The sequence below is a fragment of the Eumetopias jubatus genome, unplaced genomic scaffold (assembly GCF_037043125.1).
Source record: "Eumetopias jubatus isolate StellerSeaLion01/CBP00866 unplaced genomic scaffold, mEumJub1_p1.0 scaffold_6, whole genome shotgun sequence".
Classification (NCBI taxonomy): domain Eukaryota; kingdom Metazoa; phylum Chordata; class Mammalia; order Carnivora; family Otariidae; genus Eumetopias; species Eumetopias jubatus.
Genome location: NW_028274812.1, coordinates 58,735,767 through 58,761,267, shown reverse-complemented (window position 1 = coordinate 58,761,267; position 25,501 = coordinate 58,735,767). Strand labels below are relative to the sequence as shown.

At 35.3% G+C, this 25,501-nt stretch overlaps 1 protein-coding gene across 3 annotated transcripts in view; it reads left to right on the top strand.

The window, feature by feature from the left end:
- Window positions 1–25,501, top strand: part of GRIK2 (glutamate ionotropic receptor kainate type subunit 2) — a 672,482-nt gene that overhangs the window by 285,757 nt on the left and 361,224 nt on the right. For all 3 annotated transcript variants that reach the window (XM_028104281.2, XM_088024271.1, XM_028104282.2), the window contains exons 4-6: window positions 1,483–1,664; window positions 15,963–16,016; window positions 19,389–19,562. In XM_028104281.2, the coding sequence (XP_027960082.1) occupies window positions 1,483–1,664; window positions 15,963–16,016; window positions 19,389–19,562 (410 nt within the window). The remainder of the gene's footprint in view (window positions 1–1,482; window positions 1,665–15,962; window positions 16,017–19,388; window positions 19,563–25,501) is intronic.

The following is a 25,501-nucleotide window of genomic DNA, read 5'->3' as shown; positions in this document are numbered from 1 at the left end:
AAAGATACTAGGTATATTTGTGAATTTACATATTTTTTAAACTGTCTCATTTGAGGATGAAAATACTGAAAACTTTTCATGTTAATTTTATTAACTATGTTGCAGCATGTTGAAGTGTACCATTATATGTATGAAGGTCTATTTATTTAAAAAATGAATGAAAAAAAGTCCTAGAATTAGATTTTACTCTCTGGATCATACATTATTTTAATACACAGTTTTTTTACTCATAATAAGATATATTTTTATTCCTGTTATTCCAGTTTCCAAGTAAAGTAACACACACACACACACACACATTCGCAAAGAGAAAGCTCCAGATTAGTTATTTACAAATATATTCCTTTATTATTATTTGTTCTACTAATATTTATGAAGGTAGTTCTTCAGGGAAGATAGAAATTGAGAGAAATACAGAGATGAGATGGAATAAAAGGTAAATAAGAAAGAAGAGTAGTAGGAGACAAGGAAATTGCTTAATCTGATTCAAGCTAGGATAGAATTGGATGATCCTTTTTTTCTTATCACATTTTTTATATATTGGGTCTTTTATATGAGTTCTTGAAGGGGTTTCATTACTTGAAGTTTGTATAAAAGAATAAATTTGATGATTTGTCTCTGTTATTTAAAACTATCTTACAGTTCTGTGATATATTAAATATGTATCTACTAATTTGATATATTTTTTGAAACACATACTTGGGAGCTACTTCTCTAGGAAAATATTTGCTTTACTAATAATGTGTGTGGTTGTATTTATTTCTGAAGTTAATGTTATATCTAGCATATAATACAAAAAAGTTTTATTTATTTAATTTAATTATGGTTCAGGCTACTACTTAGAGTCTATTTTATTAAAGAAAGTTACCTTACTCTTACATATATACCAAATTACTAGCCCATTACTTGTAAACAAAAACAAAAAAGTAACCAGAGTTTCTAACACCAGAGAATAATAACATAAATTACATCCGCTATAAAATACAGTGTGGAATGGATGAACTAGAACAATACTTACTGACTTACAACAACTTTTAAGACAATGTCACAAGCCACTATTCTTGTAAAATACAAAACAAAACAAAACTCTATGTATATATGTGGAAATGCATAGAAAATGTATGGAGGAATAATATTTGTAAGCTATTAACTGTGACAACCCTTTGGGAGCAGAATTGGGGTACAGAGGGAGATTATTTTGCTCTATATCCTTTTGTTTATTTAAATTATTCACATCAACTTATAATCATGTATGTCTTTCATAATTCGTAAAAGAATTTCTTAAAGAATTTTGAGAAATGATCATTTTAACAAAAATAACTGGTGATGTGGAGTTAGGAAGTAGGAATTTCAGTGGTCACACCATGAAATGCACATATACATGGTCAAGAAAATCAGGCGTTGAAGTGAATATGTTCTATGATTTTATGACCTACTCTGTTTTTTCTCTAATATTCTTTTCCTCCCCCTTTTTCATTATAGGTCTCATTCGATTGCAGGAGCTCATCAAAGCTCCATCAAGGTATAATCTTAGGCTTAAAATCCGTCAACTACCTGCTGATACAAAGGATGCAAAACCCTTACTAAAGGAAATGAAAAGAGGCAAGGAGTTCCATGTAATCTTTGACTGTAGCCATGAAATGGCAGCAGGCATTTTGAAACAGGTAATCTTTAACTTACTTAAATTCCTGGTTTCTTTATTACATTTGCATTTAAAGCATTTTTTTTTTTTAATTTGGTTGGTTTTTCTGGGGGGAAGAGAGTGAGCACAAGCAGGGGAGGGGCAGAGGGAAAGGAACAGAAATCCTCAAGCAGACTCCCCACTGAGGGCAGAGCCTGACTCGGAGCTAGATCCCAGGACCCTGAGATGGTGACCGCAGCCAAAATCAGGAGTCGGACCCTTAATCCACTGAGACACTCAGATGCTCCTTTTTTTTTTTAAATCAAAGTGTTATTGTCACACAGTTAAAATGAGCCAGAGAAGTCACCTTGATGTAATTTTCTGATAAAAATCTGACATTTGCTTTTAATTAATTGTCTTAAAGGAAAAGTAATGCAAATACTGATGCTCTTCAAAACACATCGTTTGAAGTTCTGTGATTACTTTCAAATGGATACAATTCTGTTTGCTATAATGACTGTTGGTTATTGAGATAGATAGCTCTGTTTCGTACTGAAATGAAGGAATAAACTGAGAGTCAATGATTGAGCATCTCAAACATACAATCAACCCATTGAAAAAAGAGAAAAAAAGATTGACTATTTAGCTGGCATCTTCCAGGAGATGCCTTAACACATTTGATCTTATTTAATCATGACTGCGACCCCATGAAGTAGAGACTATCTCCACTTCAGAGATGAAGAAACGGAGTCTTAGAAAGATTGAGTAACTTGATCAATGACTTGCAGCAAGAAATAGCAGAGGGATGGATATTTCACCTAACGATGTTAAGTATTCATTCCAGAACAAAGCATTGCCTGACTCAAAAGATAATACTAAATTGATCAAATGAAATAATTCATAGCAGTGAAATCTTTTAATGTTGCTTCTGCACTATTCCAACCTAAGAGCATACTGCAAAGCAGCAATTATTATTCTCCCATATATTACAGATGAAGCAAGACATGGATGTTGGTAGTTAAATGGTTAGTATGAGCCAGTATACTTAATATGCATAAAGTCTAGATTTGGACTCAAGTCTTTGGACTTTGTTTTTTAAGCTCTTTTATACATACTGGCTGATATCACAGTAGCTTGGGATTAGTCAACTGTCCTAAAACCTCTCATGTATAAGATAAAATATCTCTACTAGAGAATTATGCAGATTCAGATGTCAAATTATATCCCGCAACTATCTATATAGTTACTAACTATAACTATCTATAGTTATAGTTACTAACTAACTATAGTTAGTTACTATAGTTAGTATAGTTAGTAACTAACTATAACTATAACTAACTATAGTTAGTTATGTAACTAACTATAACTATCAACAGTAAATGCCTCTTATAACATGGTTAGTTTACTAAGCAGATGTTTGTCTAATCTTCCAGTATGAATGTTGGTTTCACTACAGTAAAATCTTTAATTGGATTTGGAAAATTGCTCTAGTGTTATTTTTGGGTAGTAAAGCATATGAAATTTGGGTGTGTTTTTGTTTCTTGTGGGTCTTTTTTGGTAGTGAATAAAGTGATACAATAAAGTAAGCAGTGAAATCTAGACTGGGGATTTGTTTTTCATATATACTAAAAACAATTCTTGGTCATATTTAAAATATACAAACTTGGAAAGGAGAGCTTTCCTTTATGCCCAGAGTGAGAAGCACTCTAGGATTTGCCAGTGACAGACCTTTGATAGGTTTCCTCTAGGCTTCCAGCAAGTATGTAAATGATCAGTTGTCTTGTCTCTAAAGTAACTGACTTATTTTGCATATCTGAAAGGTTATAGTACCCATCAACTTTAAAAATAGAATTGCCATTCTGCCTTCTATTTGATATATCCATTATTTTATAATTGTTTTCTTATATGTAACCTGCTCTGTTTGCAAAATGAAAACAGAATTAAGATAATATTTAAAATATATTCAGGGGCACGTAGGTGGCTCAGTCGGTTAAGCATCTCCCTTCAGCTCAGTTCATGATCACTGGGTTCTGCGATGGAGCCCCACCTAGCATCAGCATCCTGCTCAGTGGGGAGCCTGTTTCTCCCTCTCCCTCTGCACTCACTGTCTCTCTCTCTCTCTCAAATAAATAAATGAATAATCTTGAAAAAAATAAAATAAAATATATACAGCAAAAGAAGTTAATAGTTTTAGCAAGATTAGTAGATGAAAAATCAGGGCAAAGGTAAAATGATAACATGAGAGTTAGGATGAATTCAGAGTAAAAAAGGTACACAGAATGCATTTGTTTAGTTTCTGTAACACTAACAAACCACATATATAGTGTTTGTTTTTTCTTCATTTTATTTTATTATGCTATGTTAATCATCATATATTACATCATTATTTTTTGCTGTGGTGTTCCATGATTCATTGTTTGCGTATAACACCCAGTGCTCCATTCAATATGTGCCCTCTTTAATACCCAACACCAGGCTAACACATCCCCCCACTCCCACCCCTCTAGAACCCTCAGTTTGTTTCTCAGAGTCCATAGTCTCTCATGGTTCATCTCCCCCTCTGATTTCCCCCCTTCATTTTTCCCTTCCTACTATCTTCTCTTTCTCTCTTTTTTTTTAAAACATATAATGCATTATTTGTTTCAGAGATACAGGTCTGTGATTAATCAGTCTTACACAATTCACAGCTCTCACAATAGCACATACCCTCCCCAATGTCTATCACCCAGCCACACCATCCCTCCCCACCCCCACCACTCCAGCAACACTCAGTTTGTTTCCTGGGATTAAGAATTCCTCATATCAGTGAGATCATATAATACATGTCTTTCCTGATTGACTTATTTTGCTTAGCATAATACCCTCTAGTTCCATCCATGTCATTGCAAATGACAACATTACGTTCTTTTGATGGCTGCATAATATTCCATTCTATATATATACCACATCTTCTTTATCCATGCATCTGTTGATGGACATCTTGACTCTTTCCATAATTTGGCTATTGTGGACATTGCTGCTATAAACTTTGGGGTGCATGTACCTCTTTGGATCACTACGTTTGTATCCTTGGGGTAAATACACAGTAGTACAATTGCTGGGTCGTACAGTAGCTCTATTTTCAGATTTTGAGGACACTCCATACTGTTTTCCAGAGTGGCTGCACCAGCTTGCATTCCCACCAACAGTGGAGGAGGGTTCCCCTTTCTCCGCATTCCCACCAACATCTGTCATTTCCTGTTATTAATTTTAGCCATTCTGAGTTGTGTGAGGTGGTATCTCATTGAGCTTTTGATTTGGATTTCCCTGATGCCGAGCGATGTTGAGCACTTTTTCATGTGTCTGTTGGCCATTTGGATGTCTTCTTTGGAAAAATGTCTGTTCATGTCTTCTGCCCATTTCTTGATTGGATTATTTGCTCTTTGGGTGTTGAGTTTGATAAGTTCTTTAGAGATTTTGGATACTAGCCCTTTATGTGATATGTCATTTGCAAATATCTTCTCCCATTCTGTTGGTTGTCTTTTGGTTTTGTTGACTGTTTCCTGTGCTGTGCAAAAGCTTTTTATCTTGATGAAGTCCCAATAGTTCATTTTTGCCCTTGCTTCCCTTGCCTTTGGCGATGTTTCTAGGAAGAAGTTGCAGCAGCTGAGGTCGAAGAGGTTGCTACCTGTGTTCTCCTTTAGGATTTTGATGGACTCCTGTCTCACACTGAGGTCTTTCAACCATTTGGAGTCTATTTTTGTGTGTGGTATAAGGAAATGGTCCAGTTTCATTCTTCTGCATGTGGTTGTCCAATTTTCCTGACACCATTTGTTGAAGAGACTGTCTTTTTTCCACTGGACATTCTTTCCTGCTTTGTCGAAGATTAGTTGACCATAGAGTTGAGGGTCCATTTCTGGGCTCTCTATTCTGTTCCATTGACCTATGTGTTTGTTTTTGTGCCAGTACCATACTGTCTTGATGATGACAGCTTTGTAATAGAGCTTGAAGTCTGGAATTGTGATGCCGCCAGCTTTGCTTTTCTTTTTCAACATTCCTCTGGCTATTCGGGGTCTTTTCTGGTTCCATACAAATTTTAGGATTATTTGTTCCATTTCTTTGAAAAAAGTTGATGGTATTTTAATATGGATTGCATTAAATGTGTAGATGGCTCTAGGTAGCTTTGAGATTTTCATAATATTTGTTCTTCCAATCCATGAGCATGGAACATTTTTTCCATTTTTTTGTGTCTTCCTCAAATTGTTTCATGAGTATTTTATACTTTCCTGAGTACAGATTCTTTGCCTCTTTGGTTACATTTATTCCTAGGTATCTTATGGTTTGGGGTGCAATTGTAAATGGGATCAACTCCTTAATTTCTCTTTCTTCTGTCTTGTTGTTGGTGTATAGGAATGCCACTGATTTCTGTGCATTGATTTTATATCCTGCCACTTTACTGAATTCCTGTGTGAGTTCTAGCAGTTTTGGGGAGGAGTCTTTTGGGTTTTCCACATAAAGTATCGTATTGTCCGCAAAGAGTGACAGTTTGACTTCTTCTTTGCCGATTCTGATGCCTTTTATTTCTTTTTGTTGTTATTGCTGTGGCTAGCACTTCTAGTACTATGTTGAATAGCAGTGGTGATAGTGGACATCCCTGCCGCATACCTGACCTTAGGGGGAAAGCTCTCAGTTTTTTCCCATTGAGAATGATATTCACTGTGGGTTTTTCATAGATGGCTTTTATGATATCGAGGTATGTACCTTATATCCCCATACTTTGAAGAGTTTTGATCAAGAAAGGATGCTGTACTTTGTCAAATGCTTTTTCTGCATCTATAGAGAGGATCATATGGTTCTTGTTCTTTCTTTTATTAATGTATTGTATCACATTGATTGATTTGCGGATGTTGAACCAACCTTGCAGCACAGGAATAAATCCCACTAGGTCGTGGTGAATAATCCTTTTAATGTACTGTTGGATCCTATTGGCTAGTATTTTGGTGAGAATTTTTGCATCCATGTTCATTAGGGATATTGGTCTGTAATTTTCCTTTTTGATGGGGTCTTTGTCTGATTTTGGGATCAAGGTAATGGTGGCCTCATAAAATGAGTTTGGAAGTTTTCCTTCCATTTCTAGTTTTTGGAACAGTTTCAGAAGAATAGGTATTAATTGTTCTTTAAATGTTTGGTAGAATTCCCCTGGGAATCCATCTGGCACTGGGCTCTTTTTTGGGGAGAGTTTTGATGACTGCTTCAATTTCCTTAGTGGTTATAGGTCTGTTCAGGTTTCCTATTTTTTCCTGGTTCAGTTTTGTTAGTTGATACATCACTAGGAATGCATCCATTTTTTTCCAGATTATCTAATTTGCTGGCATAGAGTTGCTCATAATATATTCTTATAATTGTTTGTATTTCTTTGGTGTTGGTTGTGATCTCTCCTCTTTCTATCATGATTTTATTTATTTGGATCATTTCTCTTTTCTTTTTGATAAGTCTGGCCAGGGGTTTATCAATCTTATTAATTCTTTCAAAGAACCAACTCCTAGTTTCGTTGATCTGTTCTACTGTTCTTTTGGTTTCTATTTCATTGATTTCTGCTCTGATCTTTATTATTTCTCTTCTCCTGCTGGGTTTAGGCTTTATTTGCTGTTCTTTCTCTAGCTTCTTTAGGGGTAGGGTTAGCTTGTGTATTTGAGACCTTTCTTGTTTCTTGAGAAAGGCTTGTATTGCTATATACTTTCCTCTCAGGACTGCCTTTGCTGCATCCCAAAGATTTTGAACAGTTGTGTTTTCATTTTCATTGGTTTCCATGAATTTTTAAATTTCTTCTTTAGTTGCCTGGTTGACCCATTCATTTGGATGCTCTTTAGCCTCCATGTATTTGAGTTCTTTCCGACTTTCCTCTTGTGATTGAGTTCTAGTTTCAAAGGATTGTGGTCCAAAAATATGCAGGGAATGATCCCAGTCTTTTGGTACCAGTTGAGACCTGATTTGTGACCTAGGATGTGATCTATTCTGGAGAATGTTCCATGGGCACTAGAGAAGAATGTGTATTCTGTTGCTTTGGGATGGAATGTTCTGAATATATCTGTGAAGTCCATTTGGTCCAATGTGTCATTTAAAGTCTTTATTTCCTCGTTGATCTTTTTCTCAGATGATCTGTCCATTTCAGTCAGGGGGGTGTTAAAGTCCCCTACTATTATTGTATTGTTGTTGATGTGTTTCTTTGATTTTGTTATTAATTGCCTTATATAATTGGCTGCTCCCATGTTAGGGCCATAGATATTTACAATTGTTAGATCTTCTTGTTGGATAGACCCTTTAAATAGGATATAGTGTCCTTCCTCATCTCTTATTATAGTCTTTGGTTTAAAATCTAATTAGTCTGATCTAAGGATTGCCCCCCCCCAGCTTTCTTTTGGTGTACATTAGCATGGTAAATTGTTTTCTGCCCCCTCACGTTCAATCTGGAGGTGTCTTTGGGTCTAAAATGCGTCTCTTGCAGGCAGCATATCGATGGGTCTTGTTTTTTTTATCCAGTCCGATAGCCTGTGTCTTTTGATTGGGGCATTTAGCCCATTTACATTCAGGGTAACTATTGAAAGACATGAATTTAGTGCCATTGTATTGCCTGTAAGGTGACTATTACTGTATATTGTCTGTGTTCCTTTCTGGTCTATGTTACTTTTAGGTTCTCTCTTTACTTAGAGGACCCCTTTCAATATTTCTTGTAGGGCTGGTTTCGTGTTTGCAAATTCTTTTAGTTTTTATTTGTCCTGGAATTTTTTTATCTGTCCTTCTATTTTTAGTGACAGCCTAGCTGGATATAGTATCCTTGGCTGCATATTTTTCTCGTTTAGTGCTCTGAAGATATCATGCCAGTCCTTTCTGGCCTGCCAGGTCTCTGTGGATAGGTCTGTTGCCAGTCTAATTTTTCTACCATTGTAGGTTACAGACCTCTTGTCCTGAGCTGCTTTCAGGATTTTCTCTTTGTCTCTGAGACTCATAAATTTTACTATTAGATGTCAGGGTGTTGACCTATTTTTATTGATTTTGAGGGGGGTTCTCTGTGCTTCCTAGATTTTGATGCCCATTTCCTTCCCCAAATTAGGGAAGTTCTCTGCTATAATTTGCCCCAATATACCTTCTGCTCCTCTCTTTCTTCTTCTTCTGGGATCCCAATTATTCTAATACTGTTTCTTCTTATGGTATCACTTATCTCTCACATTCTGCCCTCATGATCCAGTAGTTGTTTATCTCTCCTTTTCTCAGCTTCTTTGTCCTCCATCATTTGGTCTTCTATATCACTAATTCTCTCTTCTGCCTCATTTATCCTAGCAGTTAGAGCCTCCATTTTTTATTGCATCTCATTAATAGCCTTTTTGATTTCGACTTGGTTAGATTTTAGTTCTCTTATTTCTCCAGAAAGGGTTTCTCTAGTATCTTCCATGCTATTTTCAAGCCCATCTAGTATCTTTATAATCGTCATTCTGAACTCTAGTTCCAACATATTGATTAGGTCTCTGGAAGTCGGTACTGCCTCTTGTTCTTTTTTTTGAGGTGAGTTTTGCCATCTTGTCATTTTGTCCAGAGGAGAACAGATGAATGAGAGAACAAAATGCTAACAGGGTAGCAACAACCCCAGAAAAATATACATTAAACAAATCAGAAGATACCTGAAACCAGGGGAAAATAACAGGAAAGAAACAAAAAAGAAAAAAATAAATATGATCAAGCATGATCAGGCTGGTGAATAGATCAGTGCCACACACTAGATTTTGGGCGTATTTTGGTCTGTTAGAAGAAACTGCCTCCCTTGGGGCGCCTGGGTGGCCCAAATGCTTAAGCGTCTGCCTTCGGCTCCGGTCATGATCCCAGGGTCCTGGGATCGAGCCCCACATTGGGCTCCTGGCTCAGGGAGGAGCCTGCTTCTCCCTCTCCCTCTGCCTCTCTCCCTGCTCATGCTCTCTCTCTGTATCTCTGTGTCTCAGATGAATAAATAAAATGTTTAAAAAAAAAAAAAGAAACTTCCTCCCAAAATTTTAAGGAAAGAAAAACTTATATATATACAAAAATAAGGGTAAATACAATGAAGGGATGGATTATGAATGTAAAGATGAAAATTATAAAAGATTTTATAAAGGAATTGATAAGAAGTTGGTTGAAAAAAGAGAAGAGAAATTAAAAAAAAAAGGGAGAGAATGTGATCAGGCAGGAGACTAGAACAAAGCCATACACTAGAGATTTAGGGTATATTTTGGTCTGTTAGAAGAAACTGTATCCTAAAATTTAAAGTGAGATCAACTTATATATATATATATATATACCAAAAATAGGGTTAACTACAATGAAGGGACAGAATATGAAATGAAAAATGAAAATGGAAAATGAAAATAAAAATGAAAAAATGAAAAAAGATTTTTTTTTATAAAAACGGATTGATAAGATGTTGGTTGAAAAAGGGAAAAAGAAAAATTCAAAAAAAATAGAGAAGGAAAAAAAATAAAATTAAAAAAATTAACTTTGAAAGACTAAAGAATCATGGGGAAAAAAGCCATGAATTCTATGTGCTGTATTACCCTACTGCTGGAATTCTGCTGTTCTCATTGATTGGTAAACTTGGTCTTGGCTGGCTGTTCTTGCTGATCTTCTGGGGGAGGGGCCTGTTGCAGTGGTTCTCAAATGTCTTTGCCGGAGGCAGAATTACCCCTCCCTTGCTGGGGGCCTGGCTAAGTAATCTGCTTGGGTTTGCTCTCGGTAGCTTTTGTTACCTGCAAGCTTTCCATTCAGCTTTGGAGGACAAGAGTGAAAATGGCAGCCTCCCAGTCTCTGCCCTGGAGGAGCCGAGAACTCGGGGTCCCACTCCTCAGTGAGCCCCCAGAGGAAAGCAGTCAATCACTCCTCTCTCCCTGGTCTCTGGCCGCATTCCATGCTCACCTGGCCTGTGACCAAGCATTTCTATCTCTGGCACATGACCCTGTTTGGAATCTCAACCCCAGTAGATCCCTGCAGTGTGCTCTCATGCTGCTCCTCCTGGAGGAGGAAAGGGAGTCTCCCTGGATCTGCCGCTTGCTGGGTCCCTGCTGGAAGAACAGTGGCCCGACTGTGCCACGGATCATGGTTTATGGCAACCCGGAGCTGAGAGCCCACTCCTTGGCTCCGTCTTTGCAGCTGGCTTCCCTGCTCCACTACCTGGGAGCTCTGCCGCACTCAGGTACCCCTGGTCTTCCTGTGACCCCCAGGGTCCTGAGACCACACCATCCCAGGGACGGTTCCACCCACCGCTTAGCCACTGCTGCGACGTCCCTCAGTGGAGCCGACTTCTCAAAGTTCTGATTTTGTGCTCCACTGCTCTATCACTTGCCAGTAGCGGCTGATGGAGGCTCCCTCTCCCCGCAGTCTATCTTTCCATATATCGCCTCAGATTCACTTCTCCACATGTCCTACCTTCCAGAAAGTGGTCGCTTTTCTGTTCAGAGAGTTGCTGCTACTCTTTCTTTGACCTTCTGTTGAGTTTGTAGGTGTTCGGAATGGTTTGATCCCTACCTAGCTGAATTCCTGGGACTTAGGTCTCCTACTCCTCCACCATATTGCTCCTCCAAGGCCTGGTGTTTGCTTTTTAACTTACCTTGTCCCAGAGAGAATTTGTTCCACATTTAATTCTCAGTTATTCTAGAAACCAATCCAATAAGAAAGGAAATAGCTTCCTTCTTGTAAATGAAACAGTCCATTTAATAGGACTCTATTTTATGACTTATGTAATTTTTCTGGGATTTCTCAACATTGGTTAATGACAGAGGTCCAAAGAAATGGTATAAGACTTGGAGAACAGGCATAGATGGGCTTTCAGCTTGTCTGGCTTAATCTAAGAACAAATATTAGGAGTATCCAGAAATACGGATCAGTTTATCAGGTTAGCCTTATCTGTTTCATTGTTTTATTTATTTAAACTAAGTGAGCTCTTCCTAAATATTGAACAAAAGAGGATTTGAAGTTTTCTTCCCTCAAAGCTTTAAAAGTGATTGAAGCTTGGGGCTGGCTCTTTGAGTGCACTAATTGGCACACATGCCTTAATAACAAAAGATCTCACTTCCACCCAAATTTGTCAAAGAGAATCCCCTATGGCAGGGTCAAGATAATCTGCAATTAAACCTCACAAGGTCATTCTACCACACAGAAAAAGTATTAATTAAGACCTTGAAAGTCTAGAATTGAGAGGGTGAAATCAAAATTTTTAGATTAGAAAAATGTAAAATCAGATGCAAATAAACTCCCACATCAGCAAGAAGAAAATTAAATTAAATTTTAAGAAATATGTATGAAGTCCACCTCTTCAGTTGTTATCTTTGAGCAATATAACTTCTGGATATAACCTGAAGTATAAACTGATTGCAAATTATATGCCTAGAAGTGTTCATTTGTCATATATTTGTTGTATAGCATGGTTAACGCTATGTTAGTTAATGTTGGGAATTTCTAATGATATTTTCTTCCTTGAAATATTAAAGTGCTAGAAAATTCCATGAAAGACTATAGTCTTTGAATAATAAAGAAATCAAGCCAAACTAGAATATTATTATATTAATAATATAAAGATTTGACCTACATAATGAACTATTTTAAAAAGTTATCAGTTACCAAATATAAACAAAAAGCCTGTCTGCTTGTTCTTAAGCAGTGAGGAGCATTTAGTCAATCATTGTCTCCACATTTCCGTGCATTTTGTCCAGTCTTTCCTTTCTCTAACTATGTAAACTAGACCAGGAGTCAGCAAACTAGAAAACCAGAGCCAAATCCTCCTCACACATTTTTTGGCAAGCACCTCAAGCTATTTTGTTTGGAAAACAGGTGGAGATATCTTGATGTTAAGGAAGTTAAATCCCTTAACCCCCAAGTCACCATTGGTCTAAACATGTACAGGTGATTCTATTCCATTGGGCAATGTGATGTAAGATTTCTTCTGGTAGCTTCTAGGAAGATTTTCATACCTATTAAGAGTGGCTTTGTTTTTGTGATACCACTTACTGATTTGATACTGGTGTGGGTCCTGATGCCTTTTTTTGCAACCAGTACCCTGTAGATTCCCAACATATTTTGATTTTGGAAAAATGAATCTGTGGTATTTCTTTCCAGGAGGGGTAATACAGTACAGCCAATTTTTCTATTGCAGCTACTCTCATATTACTTATACATAAGAAGATATTAATTTTATTATTATTAATGTGGTTTAAAGTGTGCGTATAGTTCATTTAAAAACAGTGGCAAGACATAAATGTTATAATTTAAAAAACATCCAGAACAAGTTTGTGATGTCTAAATGTGGTGTCTCTCCAGATCAGATGGGGGACCCAAATGTGGGGCAACAATTGGTTGGAAGCCAGTGGTGCGGGGGGCAGTGAAAATAATTCACCTAAGGCAGAACAAAGGAGATAGAAGTTTATTGAATACAGGGCAAGGGCGTAGTAGGCAGGACAGCAAAGGAGAGGCTACCTGCTATGAGGCAGTGGGTGGGAGCTGTTTTTAAAGAGGGAAAGTGAGGAGGTACAATGATGTATCGAATTTTCCATTTTTTGTTACTTGGGCCTAGTTGTAAGTAGCCCAGTGGTCAGTTTGGGCCTAGGTGGATATCTTGAGGTGATTTGCCTGTCAGGCCTGCCTGTATTCATCCTGGTGATCATCACTGTGGGCCCCTTTGCCTTGATCAAGTTTCCATTGCTCAACCCTGTTGTCTAATTTCCACAAAGTTCTTTTTTTAATTGCACTGGAAATTATTTATTTATCTTTCAAGAGAGTATCCCTGTTGTCCATTTTTGTTAATGTTACAGTGTAAGTACTCAATCAAAAATAACTACCCTTTTTTGTTTAGATCAGACATCATAGTCCATAATTGATTCTTGATTTCAGAATCAAAGGCTGAAGGAAAGTCAATGAAAGGCATAAGCAGTCCTCAGTTATCCCCTACAGATTTCGTCTCAAGGAGGTGAAGAAGAAACCTGTAGCTAGTGCAGAATACCCATGTCAGAAGCAAACCGCTCTCCCTACTGCCATCTCCTTAACCCCTGCCATCCCTACCACCAGAACACAATTTTCAATACTGGCTTGACATGCTTGAGGTTTTCAAACTATCAAGGAAAAAAACAAGCAAAACTTTTAGATTATATAGAGTCTACAATGGATCTACATTTTTGGGAATATAAAATATGCCATTTTACAAAATGGCATATTATGCCCGAACTTCAAGAGTTAGAGACCTAGAGTTCATGTTTACTCACTATCTCAGTTTGTTGGCCAATTTATTCATTCTTATTTTGTCCTACTTTCCTACCTATAAAATAAGTGTAATACTAGGACCTACCTCATAAGGTTTTTAATGAGGCTATCAGGAGGCAAGAATTCCTTCCCCTTCAAGGGTTCTTCTGGCTGGACTAAGAATCAAATTGACATGAGAGAGATTAACAGGAGAAAAGCAAATTTAATAGCATACATTTAGGGAATCCACACATACATGGAAATTCCAAAGACAGTTTGGCAAAATGAGATATATATGTCATGATGAACTAAGGAGAAGGGGGACTTCAGAGGAAAGGAATGTAATTCACAGGGTGATAAGAAGAGCAGACAGATGTTTGGTAATTAGATGTTTGTCCTGCCATACTGATGGATCACTCAGATAAAATTTATCTCTGCTAATAACCCTTATTCTGGGAAAGATCCCCAATTTAGATTTTTCTATGTAGTTAAGGGAGGGGCAAAACTTTCTCTTGAGCCCACATGATTTCCGTTGCCTTCAGCTGGGAATAATGTTAATGCCAAAACGACCCATCTCGGGTCTGCTTGCCTTCAGCCTCTACAAGGCTTAAGCTGATTAAAATGTGCAATGTGCTTAGAATAGTACTTAACACATTTTAGGTATTATATGCTATTTATAGTTGTGCATCTGAAACACTGTTTCTTTCAATTTTCTTTATCTGTATCTCTATACCTATTGAGTTGACAAAATAAAAACTATTGACAAGGATAATGCTGAGCTATCATTGCACATTTCTGGAGTTGAGAAACCTTTGGTACATATCCATCAGGAACAATGACTACCTTCTATAAAGATAATCTTATAAACCTTTACTAATATGAGAAATTTTCTCTTATTTCAATTAAGATTCAGACTTCATCAGAGTGTTATTGGCTCATACATTCTCTGTCCATTCAGGAAATATGATTTGATGATTTGGTTCCTAGGTGTTGTGCACACAATTCCACTGCGCATGTGTAGGTGAGGGGCAAGGGGGAGGAGTTCACCAATGAAGACCAAATATATTTTCCTATTATAAATCTCAATATCACAATTTCTAAATTCCTTTCTTCTGCTTAATTCTTTGCTGCTGCCTTTCATTAGCAAATGTTCCTCCTTTTTAAAAAAGTATATTTTATTGTTCCAAAAATTTTCACAAATATCCATTCTTTCTTAACCAAACAACTCGCTTCTAGATATACAAATTTTATTTTAGCTAATTGGTTAATACCTACCTGTCAGCATAGAATACATAGGATAGAGCTGGGGCAGCTATTTAGCAAATGAATTTGGGTAGTTGGTATTTTATGGAAGAGTATTAGATGCACCTGAGAATACTTGTTTCCAACTAAGAGCTCTTCATTCAGCTCAAAAACGCATCATTTTTCAATTATCATCACCAACTACTGTTCATTGATAAACAGCTATTTCAAAAGTGTTCTCATTTTCAGAGGAAAAATTGACAGTTCTGTGACTGTAAGTTCTAATCCAAAAGTCCTTATTTTAAGATTGGTAGTCTAAAATTGACAAGGACTGTAGAAGTATGAAATAAAACAGTAATTTGCAACTGGCCTATTAGTAAAAAAGTAAAAAACATTTCTTTGTACTTTTTGAATAATAGTGGTGATTTACAGTTCCTTCATCAATGCTAAGTTTCTAAAGTTCATTGCACTTTATAGCATTTTTTTCCTAACTGAATGATAGTGATCGTCAAAATAAAATGATGTTCCTCATTAGGGTATTTGTAGTGGAGATATTACAAATATAATGAACTAAGATGTGCTAATTTCAGGTTTGTTTCAAATTTAATGCCTCCTTTAATATGTAAAGCCATAAGCTTTACAATTGCAAACTTTCAGCTAATAGCTTTTCTATCAAGAGAATTGGTTCAGAAATTCCTTCAGTAACCACTAATCTTCCTTAACTATGGAGAAAAGATTTAGTTTGACCCAGTTTTAATGTAACCTGAATATTATACCCAGATTCTTCATTACATCCTACTATTTTGTTATTGACATATTTCATATGATGTGTACCTTAAATATTATTATTTTTTTATTTTTTACTTCCTAGGCATTAGCTATGGGAATGATGACAGAATACTATCATTATATCTTTACCACTCTGGTAAGTAACTTATTAAAGCATAAAGTTAATGCTTTAAATTTTATTATTATGACTTTCAGTATGGAAAATGGGTTTTTGAGTGAGAAGTATTGAGTAGCTCCTTTGTAGTTATTATTTATTTTATTTTGATAACACTCAGGAGGAATTGATCTTCATGGGGAATAATATTTGGTGGGAAGCTGATGATTTTGAAATAATATTATTTCAGAATCAATTCAAAATATCATATCTTATTTATATATTGCTTTAGAGAACTTTCATAACATAATAGATTTTAAAATTAGTTTGCTGAGAAATCAGTGTTTTAGAAAAGCACACATCTTTATGTTGTTATCTCAGTTCTATTTACTTTACAAAAACCAAATTCATTGAAACTGCTCTTTTAGTAGACTAAATTTTCTATCCTATTTTTGCCCATGTTTAGTTGGATTTTTAAAAGTCAGTCTGACTTAATTTACAATTAGCAAATTGAATGTTACCTTTATCTTTTGTCTTTACATACCCACCACACAGTTTTTTCTTAAATATGCATGAAAATGTGACCTTACCTTTCTGTCAAACCTACTTACTCTTGGCTCTATTTCTTTACTAATATGTTATCCTGATTTTCCTTCTTCTGTGAAACGACCCTCTGTCTCTGTCACTAATTTTTCCCTGCTGTAAGGGTAGAAAATTTGTCCTTCCCTTCTAGGTTCTTTGGCAATTAAATTGACATAAAACAGATTAATGGGAGAAAAAAACAAATTTAATTTCATATGTAAGGAGCCCCAAAGATATGAGACTCAAGGTCAGGTCAGGTAATTGAGCTAAGGAATGGGATGAGGGCCTGGGGCTTAAAAGGGGAGGGTAATTCGCAGACCGATAAAGAAGAGCAGATGTTTGATAATTAGAAGTTTGCCCTGCCGTGCAGAGAGATCTTTCAGATAAAAAAAAAAGTTATCTCTAGTAATAGCTTTTTTTTCTGGTACTGACCCCCTATATAAATTCTTTTAGGTAGTTAAGGCAGACATAAAATTTCCTGAGTCTACTGGGTCTTGAGTGCCTTCAAATCAAAGTAATCCACATGCCAAAGTGGCATATTTGGGGGAGGCATATTCTATTCCCCTTTATTGCCTGTTGCCCCAAGTATGAGAGTATCTTCAAGTTTGAGCCTGTATTCTATTTTCCTTTATCCTCTTCAGTTATTTCTTCAGAACTGGTATGTATTTAGAGCTTCAATTATTACCTTTATTGAGATGAAATCTAAATTTCTAATCTAAACAACTCTATAACATTTCTGAGTTGTTATATACTGTTACATTACAGAACAAATCTAACTGTTGTCACATTAATTTCAAATTATTTAAACCTTAATGTAAATTGAGGTTTGACCCCTCTTCTGACTTCCTTCAAAGCTTCCATTGTCTAATAAACTAATGGTATCCAAAAAAAAAAAAGCTTCCATTGTCTGACTCCTATGTCATCACCAAAATTCGACTGTTTTATCCTCCATACTGTCTCTAGCATGAATCTCCATCCCCACAATGACCAGTCTGAACAATGCTTTCTGTTAACTCAGAAATATTCTGACAGATCTCCTTGATTTTAGGAGTCTTGAAGCTACCAGATCAAATTACTAAAATGTACTTGATCACAGTAGCTACCTGTAATAACAACTCTCTTCCAATAGAGATTCTTCACACAGTAGTCTGTATTTTACTGATAAATACTATGGTTCACTCTTATAGAGATATTACTTCCCACCAGGTCACTTTTTGCAGCCTGTAAGAAACTTAGTGATAGGCTGGAGGGGAGGGCTTGGAAGACTTTACTCATCAGCAAATTATATTTCAGTGCAGTTACAACTCAGTTTCACCATAATCGTAAGACTTTAGAGGAATCAAAAGTACCTCTTAATAAGAAAAAAGAAATTAAAAAAAAAGAAAAAGTTGTTTAAGATATATAGAATTCATTAGCCTATAATTGAAGGCCCTTTTTAAAGTTTGATTTTAACCTAACTTTCCTATTTTCTTTTGTTGTTATTCTTCTTCATCAGTCCTCTTTTATAGCAAAACCGATCTAGATCCGTCTACCGAATAGCTTTTATGTTTTCTAATTTTTGTGCCTTTACTAACACTTTGAATGACATCCTTTTTCCTTTTGCCTATCAAAAACCTGGCCATTCTTTAATGGAAGCTTAGATCCCATCTGCTTTATGAAGTTATTTTTGACTACAAAAATTCAAAGTTATTTGTCTTGCTTCTGACTCCTTGCACTTAACACTTCTACTCTTTTGCCCCTTATTGTGTATGAGTGTGTGTCTCCTTGGCTAGATTGCAAATATTGAAAATAAAAACCTAAAAAATTCCTTATATTTTTTCACAGCACAGAGCACAGTGCAGACCAATATCATCTGCTCTCCACTGAAATTTATTTCTAGTTTGTAGCCTGTGTAGCTGTATAAATCCAAGACAGACTTCATAAGACCAACGGCATTACTGTTGCTTTGGTTCCCAATATTGTCTATAAGATCTGAGGATTAGTTAATGCCAACTTGAAAGAGTGTAGGGGTCCCACATGCTGTATGTTCTTATGGAGACATCCAACTCTTCTGGATGCTTTGGCCTCCTCTTTCCTGGGAAAACCAAAAGGCAAAGCCAGAGCATTAACTACAGCCTGGAACCCACAACCAAAATATGAAGGGTTCCCTATGGTGAACTTGTTGGGTAAGGTATAAAACAAAGGAACTGCAAGGGTTCCACAACCGAAAAAGGCCAGTTGTGTTGCCCTCAGCTTTAATATAATTTTCATTAGTTAGAAGCCATATTTCATGAACTGTTTCTTTAAAAAAAAAAAAGATAAGACAAAATAAAAAGTGGCAGTTACTGGTCAAGGAAGCAGAGCATAGGAAAAAACAAAACAAAACAAAACTAACCTAGTCAGTTAAAAAAAAAAAGTGATAGTGCATAAAATTTAAGGTAGTACTTTGGTATTAACCTAAGATATATTTGAGAAACTTTATTGGGAGGAAAATATCTAAATAACTTTAAAATGAAGCTATCCTTAACATGGAGAAGAAAGCTTATGCAAATCTTAAATGTAGGTTACAGAAAAGCCTGTTGTTCCATTGGTAGAATTAGAATAGGACATATACATGCATATGTATATTAGATTATAACATGTAAATTAGAATATGACAATACAAACATATGTATGTTTGCATTGGAAAAGCATGAAAATAGTCTCTTTGAATCTTGGTGATTTATGATGTTTAACATCATTTGAGAAACAATAATATTAACTATTCTAAGGGAAGTAATAATTGACTATTTTAATTATACATATCTGTGAATATACTCTATTGGTACTAACACAAAAAAATTTGTCTTTCAGGACCTCTTTGCTCTTGATGTAGAGCCCTACCGATACAGTGGTGTTAACATGACAGGGTTCAGAATATTAAATACAGAAAATACACAAGTCTCCTCCATCATTGAAAAGTGGTCAATGGAACGGTTGCAGGCACCACCGAAACCCGATTCAGGTTTGCTGGATGGATTTATGACGGTATGAATTCCCACTTACAGATTAGTTTGTGGGTTTCTAAGTAGTTTTGCATAAATTATTAAATCTTCTGGATACAAACTTGGGTTTAACTGACATTAAAGGCATGATATCAGAACTACTATTGCAAATAATTCTATTAACAATTTCCTAAGTTAATTTATGTGGCAAATTTGTACTTTTATACAAGTATCTCAAAAGACATTACAACTATTGTTAGAATACTACAATGTAGGGATTTCTCTAAGATTAGTGAGTGCCATATATAGGATAAATTAGAGACTGAGAAGAAGATGTTAACCTGATAGTTACACTTTTGGTCTTAACTACCGATACATGATTATTCTTCATCATGTTGGTTTGTGATGTCATATGGATGTCATACCTACAACACACAAAAATCTCCTTTGAGTTATTTACTCTTTAAGGCTTAAGACTAACCAATAATCACACTTGTTATTTTCAAGTCCTTTTTTAAACTTAGAAATTGGATTTATGCAGAAACTATAAAAGAAGGGAACATTCTGGTATAAGTTTAGCTGTTTATACCACTGCTGCCAATGAAAACCTAATGGGAGACACATATATATTTAAAAATTTTCTGATATCTCTTAAAACATAAACAAAAACAAGTAAAACTCAATGTTATTAATTATATTACTTAACTGATTATATTAAAAATACTATTATTTTTTGAATAGATAATATAAAAATTATGACAGATATTTGCATTTTCTTTTTGCTGCTAAGTCTTTGAAAGTTGTCTTTGACACCATACATATTAATTCAGACTAGTCACATTTAAAGTGCTCAATAGCCAAATGTAAGTACTGGCTACCTTATAAGACCAGGTAGGTTTACACTATGTTATTTTTATACTATAGTTATTTAAGCAAATTATAAAGGTCTGATACATTCTCATTGAATCTCTTTTCTATAGAACAAATTATTGCTACATTTTAGGATATAGCTAAGCACTTTGGCAATATTTACGTTTCCTAGGTCATTACAACCTGCTTTTATTAAGTGTCAGTCTAAATGGAAATTTTATAAGCATAACATTCTCTATCCTGATGTGTGGAAAGCTTTTTCTATTATGATAATTTTTCCATTAATTGCTTCAATAGAGGTTCAAAGTGTATTTTTAATGTTGTAACAAAATAAAGGAAAAGTTCTATTATTTTTTTTCCTTAAAAGTAGATTCCATCATAAAAATTGAGTATCTTCATAGAGACTGAAATCATAGTTGCCCTCATGGTACCAAACTTCTGATGAAAAAAAAAAAAAAGGACGTTTGTTTTCTTTTAGTGAGAAAAACAACCTCCTAGAATTTGAAAATGTCTTATACCCACATTTATTTTTTTAAAGATATAGTATGAGGGGAATTTTATTCTTTTGCCTAAAAATAGAGATCGTTGACTAGTTCCAGTATTTTGGTATTAACCTAAGATGTATGAGAAACTTTATTGGGAGGAAAATATCTAAATAACTTTAAAATGAAGATACTCTTTTCTCCAAAGTATATCCAGATTAAAAATAAAATACAACCTAAAAAAATTACAAATATTATGCTTTATTCTCAGGGTGAAGATGTTGAATTAAACTTTTGGAACTTAATAAGAAAATGTTATTTTTTAAATAAAATGTGTACTATTCTTTAAATTATTATGTTAATCATGTATATATGTTTTTTCAATATATGTTTTCTAGCTGTCTTTATCATTCTTTAATTTCAGGATGGATGTCTTATTATTTGTTCCTCAAAACCATTTTTGAATGATTTTAAGAAAAGTAAATCAATAGGTATCATGACAATATTAACACTTTTACTTAGCACTTAACTCTAAGACTTCTACTAATATGTCCAAGGATTACTGTTCTCCTTTATATATCAAACCTACAAAAATTATCTAATTTTACTTAGGTATTCTTTGTATTTCTGTATGATTCCCTACATGACGTTACATGTCATCCCCTGAAACAAAGTGCTGTCTGACTTCTAAGTAAGTTATAGAGACTATTGAAAGACAGTTAAGTACAAAGGAAAGGTTATTAATTTCTTGTCCGGGGAGGCAGGGGCTCTTAGACGGAATTAACTTTCAGAAGATGTAACAAAAAGACAGGGTGTTAGGAGGAATACAGGTTTGGGTTCTTTCCTTTTCTAGCCAGGAGTCCATTCCTCCTCAATTCTGTCCTTCTGAACTGGCAGGTGATTTAGTAGGAACGGATGAGTGATGGAATAAAAATGCATTGATAAGAAAATGAGAAAATTAGCCTATTTATTGAAAATTCTGGGCATTGTGTATAGAACAGATTCTGAAATCCTTAGGAGAATATTCAATGCCAACACTCTTACCTTTGTTACAGTCATGAAGTGCTTTCCAAGTGTCATAATACATTTAAAAAATGAAAATGTTCACATATAAGAGATAATTACCCCTTCATTTGTATATTTTTAATTTACTGCAAAATATAAAAATTTCACCAGAAAACTTGAGATGAGATTTAAAAGTGAGAGCATTTTTAAAATGAGTGAGCTAAAGATAAATTTACTTGTATGAGCACTTTTTGAATAATATTTCTTATCTAAAAATGTGTACTAGCTATTTATTTTATTTATAAATAGAGCATGGAACACAAACCATTTTGGAAGTAAACATGAAGTTTGCCATTAAAATAAAAATGTCTTCAAGAATGGATACAGATTGATTACTTTTTAAAAATTCTCTTTTGGAAAATGATAATATCTTTCAAAATCTCACTATATAGCATTATATAATGACATGAAATATTATATGTAAAATATTTCATTATAAACTATTAAGTCTTAATTATAAAATAGCACATGATTATTATAAACATAAAACCAACATAGGATCTGTATAAAGATGTTGGTATATTTATGCCTTGCATGAGTATTATTTTTCTTTTTCATTTGAGATCATATTGTAAGCATTTTCCCAGTCATTAAATGTTTAGGAAAAGGAACTAATAGGCTATTTCCACCATGAATGGAGTCAGGAAATTAAGCGGAGTCTAGTTAGAAAAGAAAGGAATTATAGCCTGGCATTGTGGTGCTGGCAACATTCCCTCCAGTCAATTCATGAGATCTCGGTGTTTATATATCTCTTGTTCTTTTTTCTCCCTATGATCCCATAAAGAAATGGGATCATCAGCAAAGTCCCTGGTACGTGGAGCAAGACCTGTTATTATCAGTATCATAGTGATTTGTCAGTATGTAAGATCATAGTGCTTAGACTTTTCACATTCTTTCTTCATGTTGAGCTATAAAAGGAAACAATGGACTGGATTCATAAGAATTTTTCTGGTTGAGTTAGCATCTTGACTGACCCCTGGGTTAAGTGTTTGTCTGCTAAGTGACTATTGAATACAAGACCATTTCTCCTGTACTTGTGGTTTCTTCTATGGTTTGGGGTCATCATAATAAATATATTAATGTCATTAGCTCAGTAAAATTTTTATCTCCATTTGGTATAAATCCAACCAAGAAACCAAGTTGCACAATACATCCAAGCTCAATCTCTTTAAGGAGAAAGTTAAAAAAGAAGTCCAACCCCCTTCCTTCACAAATAAGGTTTTTTTTTTTTTCTATCTCATGATGTCACCTTCCTCACACTTTCCCCCATGCCTGCGCACTACCATCCAGTCAGTGTGCTGACTCCTCCCCAGACATGAGCCATTACTATAAAACCCTTTCTTTACTGTGAATTGTCTGCTGAGTATAAACACATACATGTTTCCATGCTCCTGGGAGTATGGAAGTCCTCTAAGTGGACATTACCACTGTTCTTTACTGCATGACGAGATGACATAGCTCCCAGTCTTCTGCCCAGATGTCTGCCTTCTCCAAGCATAGTTCCCAAGGGCAGTGATTCACTTTTTTGAATCCATCAGAGCTGACAGTGGTTGTATTTATTATTGATATACTGAGTTTGCAATAATCTCAATTCAAGAGAACAAAACCCAGTAGAAATACCTCAAGGTAGTTTTAAACAGTCTAACTATGTCTTAGAAATCTTTCCCAGTTCCCCCATTATGCCCATGTATATTAATACTAATGGACCTATACTTTATCTGGTAGTTTAAAAGTATCATTTTTTCTTATATCGATATGTAATACCACACATATTCCTTGATAATGTAAATTTAAAACATAAGTCAATAATGACTGTATTGGTTGGCTATATTATTTGGATTTCTACAGGGAGGTTACTATTTTGGAAATATAAACTCTGGATGCCAACTGCTGTCTCCATTTCCTTCCCCATCTCTTCACATCCATCAGTCAGTCATCAAACACTTTCAAGTCTGCTGTCTCAATACTTTTCTTCACTACATTCTTTTCACCCCCAGACCCATGCCTTAGTTAAGGACCCCATGATCTCTCCTCTGGCTGTTGTAATAGTCTCCTTCTTGAAGTCTTACTCCTAACATCCCTCCTCTACACTTACCTTCTTTCTGTGTGAACATTGCTAATGACTCCTTGTCATTTACTAGATAAAATTTGTATCCATTTGCCAAGCCTGCAAGACCCTCCATGATCTGGCTTCTGCTGCTTGTCCAGCTCCTATTTGCCTGCTCCCTGCTCTTTGAAGCCACCCATCTCACCACAGTGCTGTTTCCGCCTCATTTCAGCACAGGCTGGTTCCACTGTCTGAATGCATGGCATATTCCTACTTGTGCTCTAATTTTCAGGTCATCTGTAACCTTTTGGTGATTTTACCTGTGTGCTCTTTCATTTGTGCGTGTTTTGTTTAACTGCATGTTGAAGTTTAACACTGGTAGTTTTGTGTTCACCTCTCTTTTCCAAAAGACTTGTAGTTCTTTGGAGGCAAGACCTAGGTTCTCTCATCCTTGAAGGCCCTGTACCCAGTTAAGTGCCTGGTACAAAGTGAATGCATTATGAGGGTGTTCATAATGAAGGAGGGCCTGCCTGACTGAAAAAATGTGTGTGTTAATTTATTTTAATCACATTACATCTATGTTCTAATCGCTAGGTTCTCTCATTTTCCCAAATATGTTCTGGAGAGCTTTTTTTTTTTTAATTTATGTACTTACATTTAATTGTCAAGATATCTAATCATTTGGAAACTGCAATTAGGCTACTGTCAAATATTTGTTAGAAAAATATCTTAAAAGGCAAAAGCTTAGAAACACTTTTGATTAAATAGTGAAAGTTTAGTGAGTTAGAAAAGGAGTTTCCCTTCTTCTTTACAAAAAATGAACGTGTTTATGAGAGATGAGTCTTTACGTATTTAAGTTCCAATGTCCTCTTAAAAATTATTCTTTTGTAACAACAGACCATAGCCCAGAAATTTTATAATTTCTTTCATGATTTGATTAACTTTAAAGATCAATGTCTTGTATACCCAATTCACGACAGGGAGTAAGCTTATGTACTAAGAGGGCACTAGTGATCATTCTGCTACTGTACAAAGATTTACCTTTAGGAAATAGAATCACAGAGAATTAAAGTATGACCAGGCAGGCTTTCATGTTCTCCTGGAACTACAAGTCTGTCCTTGCCACTGTCTTCTTAATTAGCTGGAGCTATTTTCTTCGATTCTGTTGTAAAGAGAATTTAAGACTTTGCCAGACAGTGGATCAAACTAATTCTCCACTTTTTAATCAACAGAGGCATTTTGAAAGTGTTGACTTTATCTTATATTCCACTAAAACACCAAAGGTGTAAAAAGTGGCAAAATGATGAATTAATTACTTTTTCTTTGATCAATTTTAATTGTGTGTATGCTGTGTACTCCGAACTTGATACCAGGCACTCAGGGTTTGGTGATGAAGATAATATATCTATTTCCTCACAGATCGTAGGGAATTGACCAAATTAGAAGATAGTGTATTACTGATCACATCTCACATCTTAGTAGTAGAAAAAAAATATTCAAATTTAATTGTTGACTTCT